The 13,456-nt window shown below is 40.2% G+C and overlaps 2 protein-coding genes across 2 annotated transcripts; one reads left to right on the forward strand and one right to left on the reverse strand.

Annotated features, from left to right (window-relative positions):
- Window positions 1–16: 16 nt before the first annotated feature.
- Window positions 17–4,481, reverse strand: LOC103374482 (peroxisomal bifunctional enzyme-like; the record flags this gene model as incomplete). Its single annotated transcript, XM_008304569.1, has 5 exons — window positions 4,298–4,481; window positions 2,309–2,412; window positions 1,525–1,694; window positions 1,009–1,120; window positions 17–121 (listed from the first exon to the last, which is right to left on the reverse strand). Coding segments are annotated over exons 1-5 (565 nt in total), but the record flags the coding sequence as incomplete, so codon positions are not given.
- A 348-nt stretch (window positions 4,482–4,829) lies between these two features.
- Window positions 4,830–11,792, forward strand: tmem41aa (transmembrane protein 41aa). The gene is made up of 5 exons (XM_008304566.1): window positions 4,830–5,043; window positions 6,127–6,277; window positions 6,780–6,941; window positions 7,638–7,776; window positions 8,603–11,792. Exons 1-5 carry the CDS (start codon window positions 4,871–4,873, stop codon window positions 8,821–8,823), a joined length of 846 nt encoding a protein of 281 aa, XP_008302788.1. The 5' UTR covers window positions 4,830–4,870; the 3' UTR covers window positions 8,824–11,792.
- Window positions 11,793–13,456: the final 1,664 nt, after the last annotated feature.

Raw genomic sequence — 13,456 nt, forward strand, 5'->3', positions numbered from 1 at the left:
TGTGTGTGTCTCTCACCTGCAACACTCAAGGCAAACTTCACAGCTGCATCCACAGTGCTGTGATCAGTAACCTGATCCACGATTCCAAGTTGCAGTGCCTCAGCAGCAGTCACGTGGCGGCCTGCGAGAGATATGAAAGTCATTCAGGCTTTATATGAATGACATACGGCATTGAAATTACTAGAATATGAATAATATCAGTTCAGGTGGCGCTGTCATTAAGAGTTCTTTCACGTAGCCACAATATACACTGATTGTGGCCTTCATCAGATAAAAGGCAAAATACCACAAAATAAAAAAAAGAATAAAGATAATAAAACATTCTTTAAAAGGAAAAGTATGATGAATCACAATTTGTCTAAATAAATATTGGTTCAGAATATCTCTGATAATCTGATATAGTAGTCAATCACCAAAGAGGCATCTTTGGAAGTATTCATGGTAAAACTTAGCACATGCTCCCCCCTGCTGGTGATAGCAGCAAACAGCAGCTCCATTCTTGTGTCTGGGAATTCTGTGCAATTAACCAGAGATGGCAAAAGTACTCACATTCTTTACTTAAGTAGAGATACTTAAAAATAGACTCTGGTAAAAGTAGAAGTACTGATTCAACTCCTTCACTCAAGTAAAAGTAAAAAAGTACAGGTTCAGAAATTTACTTAAGTACAAAAGTAAAAAGTCAAAATTAATTTTTAGCTTCAATGATATGTAATGCCTTTTTTGAGAACTCTGCAAAATGAAAAAAGTTTTAAGCACACAAACTAGGATTGTTTTCATCCTTTAACAACCTGTACAGTGCATTGTCAAAGCAATGTTAATAATTCATTTTTAAAACTATGACATGCAGGGACATCCGTATGTTCTGTACTAAAATGCAATCAGATTTCAAAGACAAACAAACTGTGAGAAACAGACTAAGGTGTTTTGTGTCTTCTTCATATGTGCTTAGGCCTTTAAAACTTGTATTAACACTGTAACAGTCAGACAGAGTGAACCTATGGTTGGTACCTGTGGTGATGAGGTCTAAGGCAGCTGGGACCCCAATGAGCCTTGGCAGTCGCTGAGATCCCGCTGCAGCTGGCAGTAGACCCAGAGTCACCTCTGGAAGCCCCAGTTTGGCCTGGAAGCACATAAAGGCACAAAATTGGACGTACAGAAGATGCTGAACTGTGTGGGTTTGCCACAATGACATTCACAGATACAGCTTCCTCTGTCTAATGGAAATGCTACATGGTTTATTACATGGATTAGATGAGTGAATATACAGTCAACGAATGTATCCCTCCAGAAAAAGGTTGTTTTGGAGGAAAAAAAAAACAGATACTAATGAATTTTCTTTTTCCTCTTCTGGACTAACTGACTAACTGGTGAACTTGCTCTATTTCAAATCACTTAGAAAACACTGTTCAGGAAAGATTTGTGAAAAGATTCAGTGAATAGTCATTCTGTAAGATGTAAGATGAAACTGTCACACTGCTGACAGACAGATTTAAAGTGACAAAGAGCTCTAAAACATGAACCAACTTTAGAATGTGAGATGCGATAATGACAGCCAAGCGCCAACTCAAGGCCTCCACCTAAAGCGACCCCCTCTATGGCTGCTACCACCGGCTTGGTTGAAGCCTCGATGGCGTGGATCAGCGGTATCAGCGGAGGACCAGACATCTTTGTCCCAAACTCCCTGATGTCTGCTCCTGTTACAAAAAATCAAATTGGCAAAATGATCAAGAAGCTCAAAGAGAAAGACAAAGGTGACATGAAGGGCACATGGTCCTACAAAAAGGTTTGTTCCTGTGTGTGATCTTTGAATTGTTTTAAAATCTAATCTGATTGCTGACTATTTTGATCAATCAAAAAACAGATTCAGAAACAGAAGTTTCATTGACCAAAACTAATCAATTTATTGAGAAAATGATTATCAAGTTAATCAGTGTTGAAAACATTTGTCAGCTGCAGCCCTACTGTGGACTCCCATTAAAATATTCTTCTGTAGTACACACTTATTAATAATTAACTGTGTTTACTGCACTTGTTTTTTAACAAGTGCAATTAAAAAATAACAAGTGCACTTGTTATTTAACAAGTCAAACCGTGTAATCATTTACTTTTGATTTTGTTGTTAGATTTTTCCCTCTGAATGTTGTGACTGCAGCAATTATATTTGTTTTGCTTCCTGCAATAAATGCATCTCACAAATCACCACTACATTAACTGTAATGTGGATACACATAAAAGAAAAGGCCTTAAATAGTTTCTTTGTTCTTTTAATTTAGAATGTTACAAGAAATAAAAAGAAAAGGGTCCATACCTCCACAGAATGTTTCCTTCTGGCCACAGATGACTAAAGACTTCACTTCTGGAGCACTGAGGGCTCTCTCCATCGTGTCAACGATGCCTTGCCTCACCATCGCACTGCAGAACAAATGGACTTTTTTACTTGCTGTTTTGTTACTGTTTAAACCAGAGTCGAACAATAAATCAATTTGGAAATGAAATTTTAGTTTTAATCAGTGCAAATAGCAAAGGCTGCAGTTTTGGATAAACGTCACGCAACCCGTCTGATGCAAAAAATATCAACAAGCGATATCTGTCAGAAAAATAGCAACTGCACATTTCCTCCAAATTGTTAAGTCTGACTTCAAATGGGACAATTCAACCTTTCCACTACAGCCCTCCTTCCAAAATTCATAACTGATATTTAGCGATATGACTATTAACATGGGCTGCAGGGTGGCGCAGTTGGTTAGCACTGTTGCCTCACAGCAAGAAGGTTGCCGGTTCGCGTCCCGGTGGGGGCACCGGAACCTTTCTGTGTGGAGTTTGCATGTTCTCCCTGTGCAGTGTGGGTTCTCTCCAGGTTCTCCAGCTTCCTCCGACACAGTCCAAAAACATGTTGAGGTTAATTGGTGATTCTAAATTGTCCGTAGGTGTGAATGTGAGTGTGCTTGGTTGTCTGTCTCTAAGTGTAGCCCTGTGATAGACTGGTGACCTGTCCAGGGTGTCCCCTGCCTTCACCCTGAGTCAGCTGGGATAGACTCCAGCCCCCCAGGACCCTAGTGAGGATTAAGCGGTGTATAGATAATGGATGGGTGGATGGACTATTAACATGATACGAATCTGAAGTACACTCAATTTTACTTCATTATTTTGCTGCAGCCTAAATATACAACTTAATAACTGCCATCTGCTTGTTTTCTATAGTTTCACTCTCAAATGTCACAAATCATTTCTGATAAACTCATTTTAAATGAACAGCCATGTAAAAGTGCAACATGATAAAAAGTTAAATTCAAAAGATATGCATAATTAAGAATATAACATACATTATATATGGAAGACGCTTCTGAAAATAGGGCAATGCTGGCCTAAATAGAGTGCAAACGGGATAAATGTTGGGAAAAAGGCTCCTTCTTCACAATCACCACTGAGCCTATGTGCTCTGGTGGAGCTGCCAGTGAGCAGCAGATCCAGCTGTTGTTGTATGTATTGGGTAGTCTGAGTGTGCATAGAGTGTTGCTGTAAAAGAAAACATTGCTCACTGCCAAACAGCCATTAGTAAATTATTTATTTGCAGTTCTGTAATCAGTATGTCTATGTCGAGTGGACAAGTTGAATTCAGGTCAACGGTGGAAAAAAAAAAAAATTCTTAACAGAGAAGTACAGCACGATGAGTGGAGCTTTGCATTGAAAATATTAGTAAAAATTCAAATGTATTGTCAGCAAAATGTACTTAAAAGCAATGAAAATCTAATAATGTAGGAGAATGGCTGCTGTCTGTGTCATAATATTGAAAAGTTTATAATTATTGCAATGCAAGAAGCAGCTAATTTTAATGCAACCAACTGTTACATAAACTGTTAACCAGTAACATCGCATTTTAAAGGTCATCACAGATTTAGGATGTTATAAATTAATTTGCAAAGCGGTTACTACAGCTGTCAGCCCACTGCAGTAACTTTCCAAAAAATGTAAGCTAAGAAGTATAATATAATGGAGTACAAATACCTCAAAATTACACTTTATAATGTATTTAATAGCAGCAAAATCCTTTCCTTTAGCACCACCCTATGGCAAAACACTTGGCCTTGTCTGCACAAAGACAAGTAAGTGCGCACTAAACTTTTTTCACTTGTTTACTTCTTCTTGTGCAACTTTGCGTTAGCTAGTGCAGCTACAGCTAAAGCTTCCACTAAAGAGCAGCATTATGCAAATCATAATTTATAGGGAAAAAAATGTTTTGAAGGATATTAACATGTACAAAAAAAGTTCTGCAGCCTTGGTTTTGATTTTTGCTCACCTGAGTGCGTTAACAGGCGGGTTTTGTAGCGTTATCAAGCCGACAGACCCCGCAACACGAGTGTATTGAGCCATGATGGTGTTGAACGAAGACTGCAACCTGTCGCACTTCTTCTCTGTGGATACACTGAACTTTGAATCGCCTGGACGGGCAGGACTTTATCACCTTTATCACACTTTCCCTCCCCTACATGTCACAGCTGAACTAGGATTTGCTCTATGGAGAAATTATCTTCTTCGTCTTCTTGGCTCCTCAGTGCTGTTTTCAAAATGGCGACACTCGGAGCCTTACCGCCCTCTAGTGGATTGGAGGTCAATATAACCCTTAATTTATATTTATTTTCTTTTTTATAAATTTCTAGTTAAATTTAATATAATCAGGTAAGGTGTGATTATCAGACATTCATGTGTAAAAAAATGACTAAATATATTAAAATAATATTCGACGCGGGTTTGTTGATACGGGGATGTGTCGTCACTGCGGCGGTTGGTCGCTGCTGCTTCTCGCCGCTGCTCTCACTGACAACAAGCCGGAGGAGGTGAAGCCTCGTTCTGGCTAAACAAAAGGAGGAATATGCGCTCCCTCGTCGGACTACTCGTCGTCGTCGCCGCGGCCAGCTTGTATCTGTACTCCCTGTCCCTGTACCTCCCCGCCGGACCGCGGAGACGTCCTCCTCGGGGTGTCGACACTGAACATGTGGAGAAGACGGAGTCCGAGCAGACTGACACTTCAGAGGAACCCAGCAGGTGACTAGCCGTTAGCTGTTAGCCAGGAGAGTTTCATGTCAACGTTTCTATTTAAGATATTCAAATTGTACGCCATTGTGTCACTAGAAGCTAATGTTAGCATTCAATAAACACACACTATAAGCAGAAACCAGCTTGAAAAATCTAAAGGGTCTTGAAAAGTCATATTTCCAAACAGCCTTGGGATTAACTGAACAGCCTTGAACCTTGACTCCTGCCTGATGTGGACAGTAATGTTTCTGAAGTGTTTCAGTATGTCAGTGAAGGCATCTCTAGAATAAAAGTGCTCTGGTTGTGACAGCTGATTGAGCTGCAGGCAGCTGATCAGTTCTGTTTGTGGACTTTCTGTGAAGATCATCAGGTCAGTATGGACAAACCACGTGTTTTGTGTTTTGATTGATTTAGGATAAACCTAAATGGATCAATCACTTTTCATCAATCAGTACATCCCCCCATTTCTGTGCTGCTTTGGATCCAAGTTGCATTAATTAAATGAATAAATTAAATTAAACTATTGTTATAAACAGCAGATAAGTACTGAAAAGAAAATTAGTTCTGTGTCCTCAAGCGTTAACTTACATTCTGTGAGGTATTAAAGGGGTCAGTTTAACATGGTGTTTAATAGGAATCCTGGGGTGATGTGTGTAATCTGTTTAGCTAATTTAAATTTAAAGCAAACCTCATAAAAGTGCGTCACTAATTCAAGTCTGTTTTACATCAACCACTAAAGGTGGCAGTCAGAAAGGAGAGCAGCTTGGCAACACTGGACAAAACACAATATACGCTTGACAACAACAGAATAAAACAAACAAACCAAGCATCTGCACTTGATCAGATTTATTCCAGCTCATACTGATCCCTAAAAATATGCCCGAATTGTCCCAGTTACCAATCCAGAGAACCAGCTAGGGACGTCTAAACCCCAAATATCACCAAGCTTTAATTTACCAGCTCAAAATGCTCACTATTTTATAAATGATTTTGTATTGTTTGTATTGTCAACTTAATTGTTTCAATATTTCAATCACAGTAATGTCTTTTGTGTGGATGATGAGACTAACTTGGGTCTGAATGTTCTCACAGCTTGAAGTTCCCTTCAGACTTGGAGGAGCTGCGGGAACTGGCTGAGCTCTTGCAGTTTTACAAGACAGAGCACACTGGATATGTCCTCCTTCTCTTTTGTAGTGCATATCTCTACAAGCAGTCCTTCGCTATTCCTGGATCCTCGTTCCTGGTAAGAGGCAAAAAATAGCAAAAATGCTCTCTGTAATCACGCTGAATGACAGCGAGGCGGCCGTCTCTTATGTCGGATGTCTAAAAACACGACTGAAGTAATTTACTTGATATCTCTGGAAAAGAATGACTCACAGCATTTTTGCATATTTAAATATGTTTGAGAAAAATATGACAATTTGCCTCGCGTTCAAGATCAAGGGCGACTAAAAAGGCCCTCAACCTGCATGTGGCTGGTGTCTCTTTAAAGACGCGCCGCAGAGAGTAAAAATATTCCGACAATGCAAATGACAGTGGGACGTCTCGCCTTCATGTGTCAGCCTTGCTGAACTCTTGACTGCTCACTATTTCTCTTCCTCATTTGCGATGCCGTTAGATCACAAAGCATTTCTCTCCTTCCACGCGTAGAGGAACCGTAGATCTGTGTGTCAGAGCTGATCTTAACACACATAGTGATGATGTCTGGTAACGCAGGCCTTTGGTCTCCTCTTGTCATTGTGCAGAACATTCTTGCCGGAGCTATATTTGGACCATATCAAGGACTGCTGCTTGCCTGTGTGCTCACGACTGTGGGCTCTACCATGTGCTACCTCCTGTCCCAAGCCTTTGGAAAACATTACATCGTGAACCTCTTCCCTGATAAAGTCTCCACGCTACAGAGAAAGGTACGTCTGTGCCACCATGGAAACAAACAGAAAACCAAATATCTGAAACATGGAAACTAGCAGAACTCTAATTTACCTGCCAACATTCACCTGTTTCTGCAGAGACATACTTTTCTGAGTGTCCATATTGCACTTTTTCTAACTGTTCCTAATGAGGACAGCGTGGTGTGGCTACCCTGAGAAAAAAATGCTGCGTCTATTTTTTTTTTTTAGAAAGCTCAGACTGTTTTGTTAAAAAGTCTTCCAGAAAGCCACGAGTCTTCACTGTCGCTCATTATCAGGCAACCCGTCATATGAGTTGGACTTGTCGCTATAGCATCCAAGAAATGAACGAGAAGCTTGTTCTTTTTCAGCTATGAGAATGTACAAGAGCATAGTTGAATGTCACATGTATTTGAATGTGTTGAAAACAGCCGCGTCTTTATTTTCTTGCAGGCGCTCCACAAATATGCAAGATTATCCTGAAGGTCGCAACAGATATGGTTTTGAAGTGTTATTCACCAAAATGCAATTTCAGAGCATCATTCTTTACCAGCTGTAAAATGTTCAAAGGATGATTCTTGTTCTGTTCTTGCTTGTTGAGAAGCTACACAGCTCATCACTGGATGTTTTTATAATGTGAAAAACAAGAAAAGTCACAAAAAGCTAACATCTATGTATGTCTGCCTCCTCACGCTTCATGTGTTTCTCTTATAGGTGGAGGAGAACCAGGACTGTTTGTTCTTCTTTCTGCTCTTCCTGAGATTCTTTCCCATGACTCCCAACTGGTTTCTGAATATGTCCGCCCCCATCGCCAACATCCCCATCACCTTCTTCTTCTGCTCAGTCTTCATCGGTAAGCACACACACAGATTGTTTAATTAGTGACTTGTGAGTGAATTGTGTACCTCTGGACTCTCTACATTCCTCAAATTGCACCTTATGTGCTCAGGAAGGAAAATCAGAACAACACTGCATGTTGTCTGTCCTGTTGACTACGCAAAATAATGGCACTGAATAAAAATCTACTTCACCTTTAAATGAATCCAATAAATACAGAAAAGTCGACTACAATGACTGTGTTACTGTTCCCCTGAACATTTTATATGTATCTCCTACAAGGTGCTATATCTAAAGATCCATCTTCCACTGATTGTTATTGGACAATATTCATTGGAAATAGTTTGTTTGATCTTTATAAAATTCAATCAGCGAGACAGTTTCTCTGCACGCAGCTAAAATAGCTTCACCGGCTTCACCAGTCTGGCTCGTCTACCAGGTGTTTGAAACTGATAAATATGCAATTTGCAAGGTACGTTCCGAGGAAATCCCTCGTGTCGGAAAGCAAGCAAAACATTTCAACACCACAAACTCATCAGACATTTGAAGGTTAGTCACGTAAAGGAATATGATGAGTTTTCGAAGCTAGCTAAGACTAAAGCAGACAGAGAGGGAGTGCGACTGTTGTGTAACAATAAACACTCATTCAGCTGCCTTTCTGTTTTCTTTCTATTTTCTTGAACTTTACGGGTCGTGCTCAGTTATCTCTTATAAATGCAGAGAAAAACTGAAGGCTGAGGGTCTTGAAACAGCACCCCGTGACCCTAGTGAGGATCAAGCGGTGTATAGAAAATGGATGGATGTCTATGATTCATGTTTTGATCCACCGTCTGCTTTCTTAGGCCTCCTGCCGTACAACTTCATCTGTGTCCAGACAGGCGTCATGCTGTCTGAGGTGTCGTCACTGGATGACTTGTTCTCGTGGGAGCGACTCCTGCAGCTGCTGGCCATCGCCTGCATGGCGCTGCTGCCCGGCGCCCTCATCCGCCACTTCAGTCAAAAGCGTCTCAAACTGGATGCTCGGCCACAGAACGGACTCATCGCGGATAAGAAAGTCCAGTGATTTGTTCTGGGAGGTTGTTGATGGGCATCCGGATGCCTTTAGCCCACTGTGGGTGACTTTCCAGAAAAGGTTTCTTCTGCCTGGAGTGTTTTTCTTTTCCAGAGTCACCTGGAGATGTGAAGAGATTCCCCCTTTTAGGAATATTCTAACTGACACAGCTGGATTTGAAAAAAGGTATTTAGTGCAACCACATGTTTCTGCGCCACTACATGTGAGCACAGCATACACAGCGTATGTAAATATGAATGTACAGTAATCATACGGAGAGAAGGGAGGATTTTAGGGAACATGGCGCTCATGTTGTACTTGAGGGAAACTGATTCTGTGTTAACAGCCATTGTTCAAAGTGCCTGTCAAGCATTTCTCTGACTCAAACGTCTACCTCCAACATGTGGGAAAATTCCTGTAAACGTAAAAGGTACAGCCGTGCTTGTAGAGTCCTGATGGTTCAGATGATTGTTTTGATTTTGTATAAATAATTTTATTTGTAACTGAAGGACTGATTATATTTGCAGCAGCGCTTTTGAACTTTGGTTCAACAATCACATTTCGCAATTTTAGGCTGAATTTTAAAACGGACAGCAGTATTTACTGTTATTCAGTTTTGACCTGAAACTTCTTTTTTTTTTTTTAATTCAGTGTAATGTAGAGACCAGATCTGGCCTCTGGAAAATCAATTCTATCTTCAAGTGTCATTTCGAGGAACAAGACTTTTATCTTGTCTGGATATTCCGTGAATGTGTTCAGTTATTTCAGGCAGTGTGAAGCTTTAATATCGCTGCAGATTTCTTTTTTGTTGCCTGTTTTTATGGCCCATGTTTTATCCGACAGTATCCCCCATCATCAAGTGTTTACACTGCATAAAGTGTTATTTCAGAACTCTTTGTTTGTTTGGGTTTCATCGGAGAGGCCAGTTCTTTTAAATGTAACGCCATTCACATTAATCAGACGATAATCTTGTGCAAGGTCACAAGCTGGAGCAGGAACAGCGTAGAAAAACGGTCGTAAAGCAGGAATGCCAGCGCGCACAAGGGATGTGTAGAGCAGTCAGACACGATCACGTGTGTCATATGAGGCTTCACCAGACTCGATCTTATCAATCAGCTGCTGTAATCTGTAGTAGTGTGGCTTCATTCCTCCTTTATGACCGTAACTCGCTGTTTTTGCTGACATTTGTACGTATGTCATGTAAATGATGCAGCGCCTTTGTTTTTGTCAGAGGTGTAAAAACTTTGAAATAATAAAACACATGAAAAAGCTCTTTTTTTTTTTTTTTCAAATAATCTTTATTGCTCAGATCCAGGTTGCTCAGCAATACAGTTCACTCACAACTCAAAACAACAGCATGACTGTTACCAGAAAGGCATGGATCCATGAGATGTGTTTAAAAAAATGGATCGTATGTCAGTCCAGCACACAGTCACCAATTACCTTGAGGTGTTTGGGACCTTTTGGCCTGTGGGAATTGTAGGACTTGAGGGTTGTGACCTACTGAGGAAACAAAAGGAATCTCCCAAATGGTGAAATGCAGTTAAGAAATGGATCCATGTAAAACCACTATTCAAAAGTCTAGTGCTATATGAAGTGTAGTACATACTGGATCGCCTGCATCAGTCTCATGCAATGCTTTGCATTTTCTCATTAAACAACAAGATAGGACAAAAAACACTGCTGTGGTTCTGCATACACCTGACCAAACTAAATCCTTCATCACCGTATCCGTGTTTGCTGGATGGTGTTGAATACCTTCTGGTTTGTTCAGTCTCAAAGGCAGAACAAGTTTAATCAGCTTTTTATCTTCAGACCTGGCTACTCTGTCCACCCTTTCCACTTTGTCAAACTGGCATAACTACTTTGCGTTTTTTTTCTCCATTCCAACTCCCAAATCTGTTCAAAAATCCTAGCTAGGATATTTTCAACCACAATTTAACAGCTAGTATTATTGGTAGTGATCTAACAGGAATGAATATTAAAGAATCCCAGCTATGCTCCAGACTACATTATTTAATCAGTGTAAATGACGAGAAAACCCGATCAACAGAAAACAAAATAAAAGCCTAAGCTATTCAACCACTGTGTGATATGACTAACAACACTGTACACCCTCAGTGATGTGTGTAATTGTGGTTTTTCTGGTACTGAAAATTAATGCCTAGCAACACCCCACAAAACCTAGAAACACCAATCCTCGGAAGTAAAAGAAAAGGTTACTATCATCTCTGCAGGTTTCGCCTCAGACTGCGGTCGGCGCTCAGATGTCTCAACGAGCAGGATGCTCTTGTCACAGCACCACAGTGAAAACCGACCCGGCTGGAGGGAAACCTGCGCTTATAAAGAGCCAAAAACACAAGAGAGGCAGAGGTCTGTAGAGTCCTCTGCAATGCAAGAAAAGAGCCTCAACTTCAAAAAAAAAAAAAAAAAAACTACTCCTGACAGTCAGACAAACCGTTAAGTGACAAACTACGATTTCCAGTGCTACTGTGATAAGCCGTTTTCTCCGAGACGTGACCTACTAAAGTGAAGCAGGACCACCACAGGAGTCATGCGCTCGATTAGAAGCACCGTACTGCATTTGTATGGGTAAGGTCAGGGTAATTGAATCAGGTCTGTTGAGCTATTATCAGTATGAGGTACTGTACCGGCTGTGAAGAGGCGTGCTGAAAGCGCCTCAGGCATTGTGTGAGTTTGATAGACCTTGTTGTTGTTTTTTTTTTAATTATTTTAGCACTGCTAGTCTGTGTTCACTGGGACAAAAAAAAAAAAGATCCACCTCATCTGATGACAAAAGTCTGCCCTTCCGAAAAAGTAAAACTCAGCTCTCGACAGTTAAAAGAACTCCAAAGACAAACGCTAAACTTTCACTATATCATTCATTTATTTAATTCCTTTGCCCTACATTGATTTTTTTTTTTTTTTTTAGTAACTAAAGTCAGCCTTGGATTCAGAGAGGTAATTCTGAAATGTACAGCACAAAAAAAAAAAAAAAAAAACTAAATCGGTAGATTGATGAGAAAACCATTTAGAGGTCAGTTTGAGGGAAGCTGTGACGCTCTAAACTTCTCCCACCATCTCTCACAACGCAGGTGCAGACTGGTAAGTGTTATAGAGAGACAGAAAAACGATGCATTTATGTGTGACTCTATTGTACATGTTTACAGATATACAGTTATCTTTGTCGTACACAGTGACATTTCAACGACTAGAGTTGTTCTACATTCTACACAGAAGACTAGGGTTTTACACCATGTTCAAGAGTCCTGTCAGTGTATTTTTGCAGCTTTGTATTTTTCTTCAAATCAACCCCAGAGTAAGCTGATATCAAATAGAGCTGGTAAAGATTGGGTTGGGTTGTTATAAAATTCTTTTTTTTTTCCACGAGTGATATATATTTTTTTTGTTGTTGTTGTTTGTTTTTTTTCTAAAGTCTCAAAAAAACCTGGAGGTACAGTCGGGAAAAACAGGAGGTACAGTTGGTTAGTTTCTGTTTATATCAACTGATTTGTATCTTTCTGTCTTTCTTTGATGGTGAAATCAGTACACAACATCCACATTCAGAACCACATCGGGCAGGTATGTACCCCTTAGATCCTGCTCTTCATTCCTTTCTAGCAAAAAAATCGGCTTTAGAATCCTTTGACGTGTATCATTAAGAGGTTGTATGGCGTCCAGGCAAACACAGTCCAACAGAAGTTGACTACGGTTTACAAAGTTTCACTAGTCGGCTGGACCTGAAGAGTGTAGAGATTACTGTAGATCTTTTCTCTTTTTTTTTTCATTAAAAAAGAAAATTAAAAACGCTCAAAATGATCAGTTAACAAGGCATACAAAATGTGGAAAAAGGGGAAATGAAAGATTGGACTGAGGTACCCTGAAGCCTGAGGTAGATCACAATACTGACATGCGCACTGTTCACATCCTGACCAAAGTTAACGCGTTGGTTCACTTTACTGTTCTCCTATTTTTTCAGGTTTTTTTTTATTTATTATATTATTATTATTCATAGTCTAGTTTTCAAGAAAATAAACACTTCCCTTCAAAATAATATGGCAGTGTCCCACTGAGGAAAAAAAGAAAAGGACTTTGTTTTCTTTTTTGTTTCTTATCAATAGCTCTCATCACAAAATAGGAAAAAATAGATTCATAAATATTACTCTCTCTTTTTATATATATACACACACGCACGCACGCACACACACATACACACACGGAGGAAGCTGTGCGTATTGGCAATAACCTTGCGTCTGGAAGATGAAGCTGATGGGGTGACAGGTGACAAAATAAGGCAACAAGCTTCCATGGTCTCCAAAGTAAAGCACAAAGGGACACCAGGACCTGCGAGTCCAGCGTGCTCGCAGAGCAGTCGGCCAGCTCGCCAAAATAAAAATAAAAAAATAAAAAAAATAAAAGTAAAAGAAAAGAGCGAGCGTGAGGATGACAATCTGTGTGTCGTGTGCCGCTGGCCTGGCCTGCTGGACGCGGCAGGGGGGGTGATATTTTTTATTTTTTTTTCTAAAAAGGCTGCATATCGTACATTCACAGCTGTCATGCCATTTTAGAAAGCTCCCTGACAAGAGAGGGTTAAAGCCAAACGCGGCTGCGGTCACGTTTGCGGTTGTGTGTGTACCACAGGTCA

This window comes from Stegastes partitus, unplaced genomic scaffold, assembly GCF_000690725.1.
Source record: "Stegastes partitus isolate 25-593 unplaced genomic scaffold, Stegastes_partitus-1.0.2 Scaffold2255, whole genome shotgun sequence".
Classification (NCBI taxonomy): domain Eukaryota; kingdom Metazoa; phylum Chordata; class Actinopteri; family Pomacentridae; genus Stegastes; species Stegastes partitus.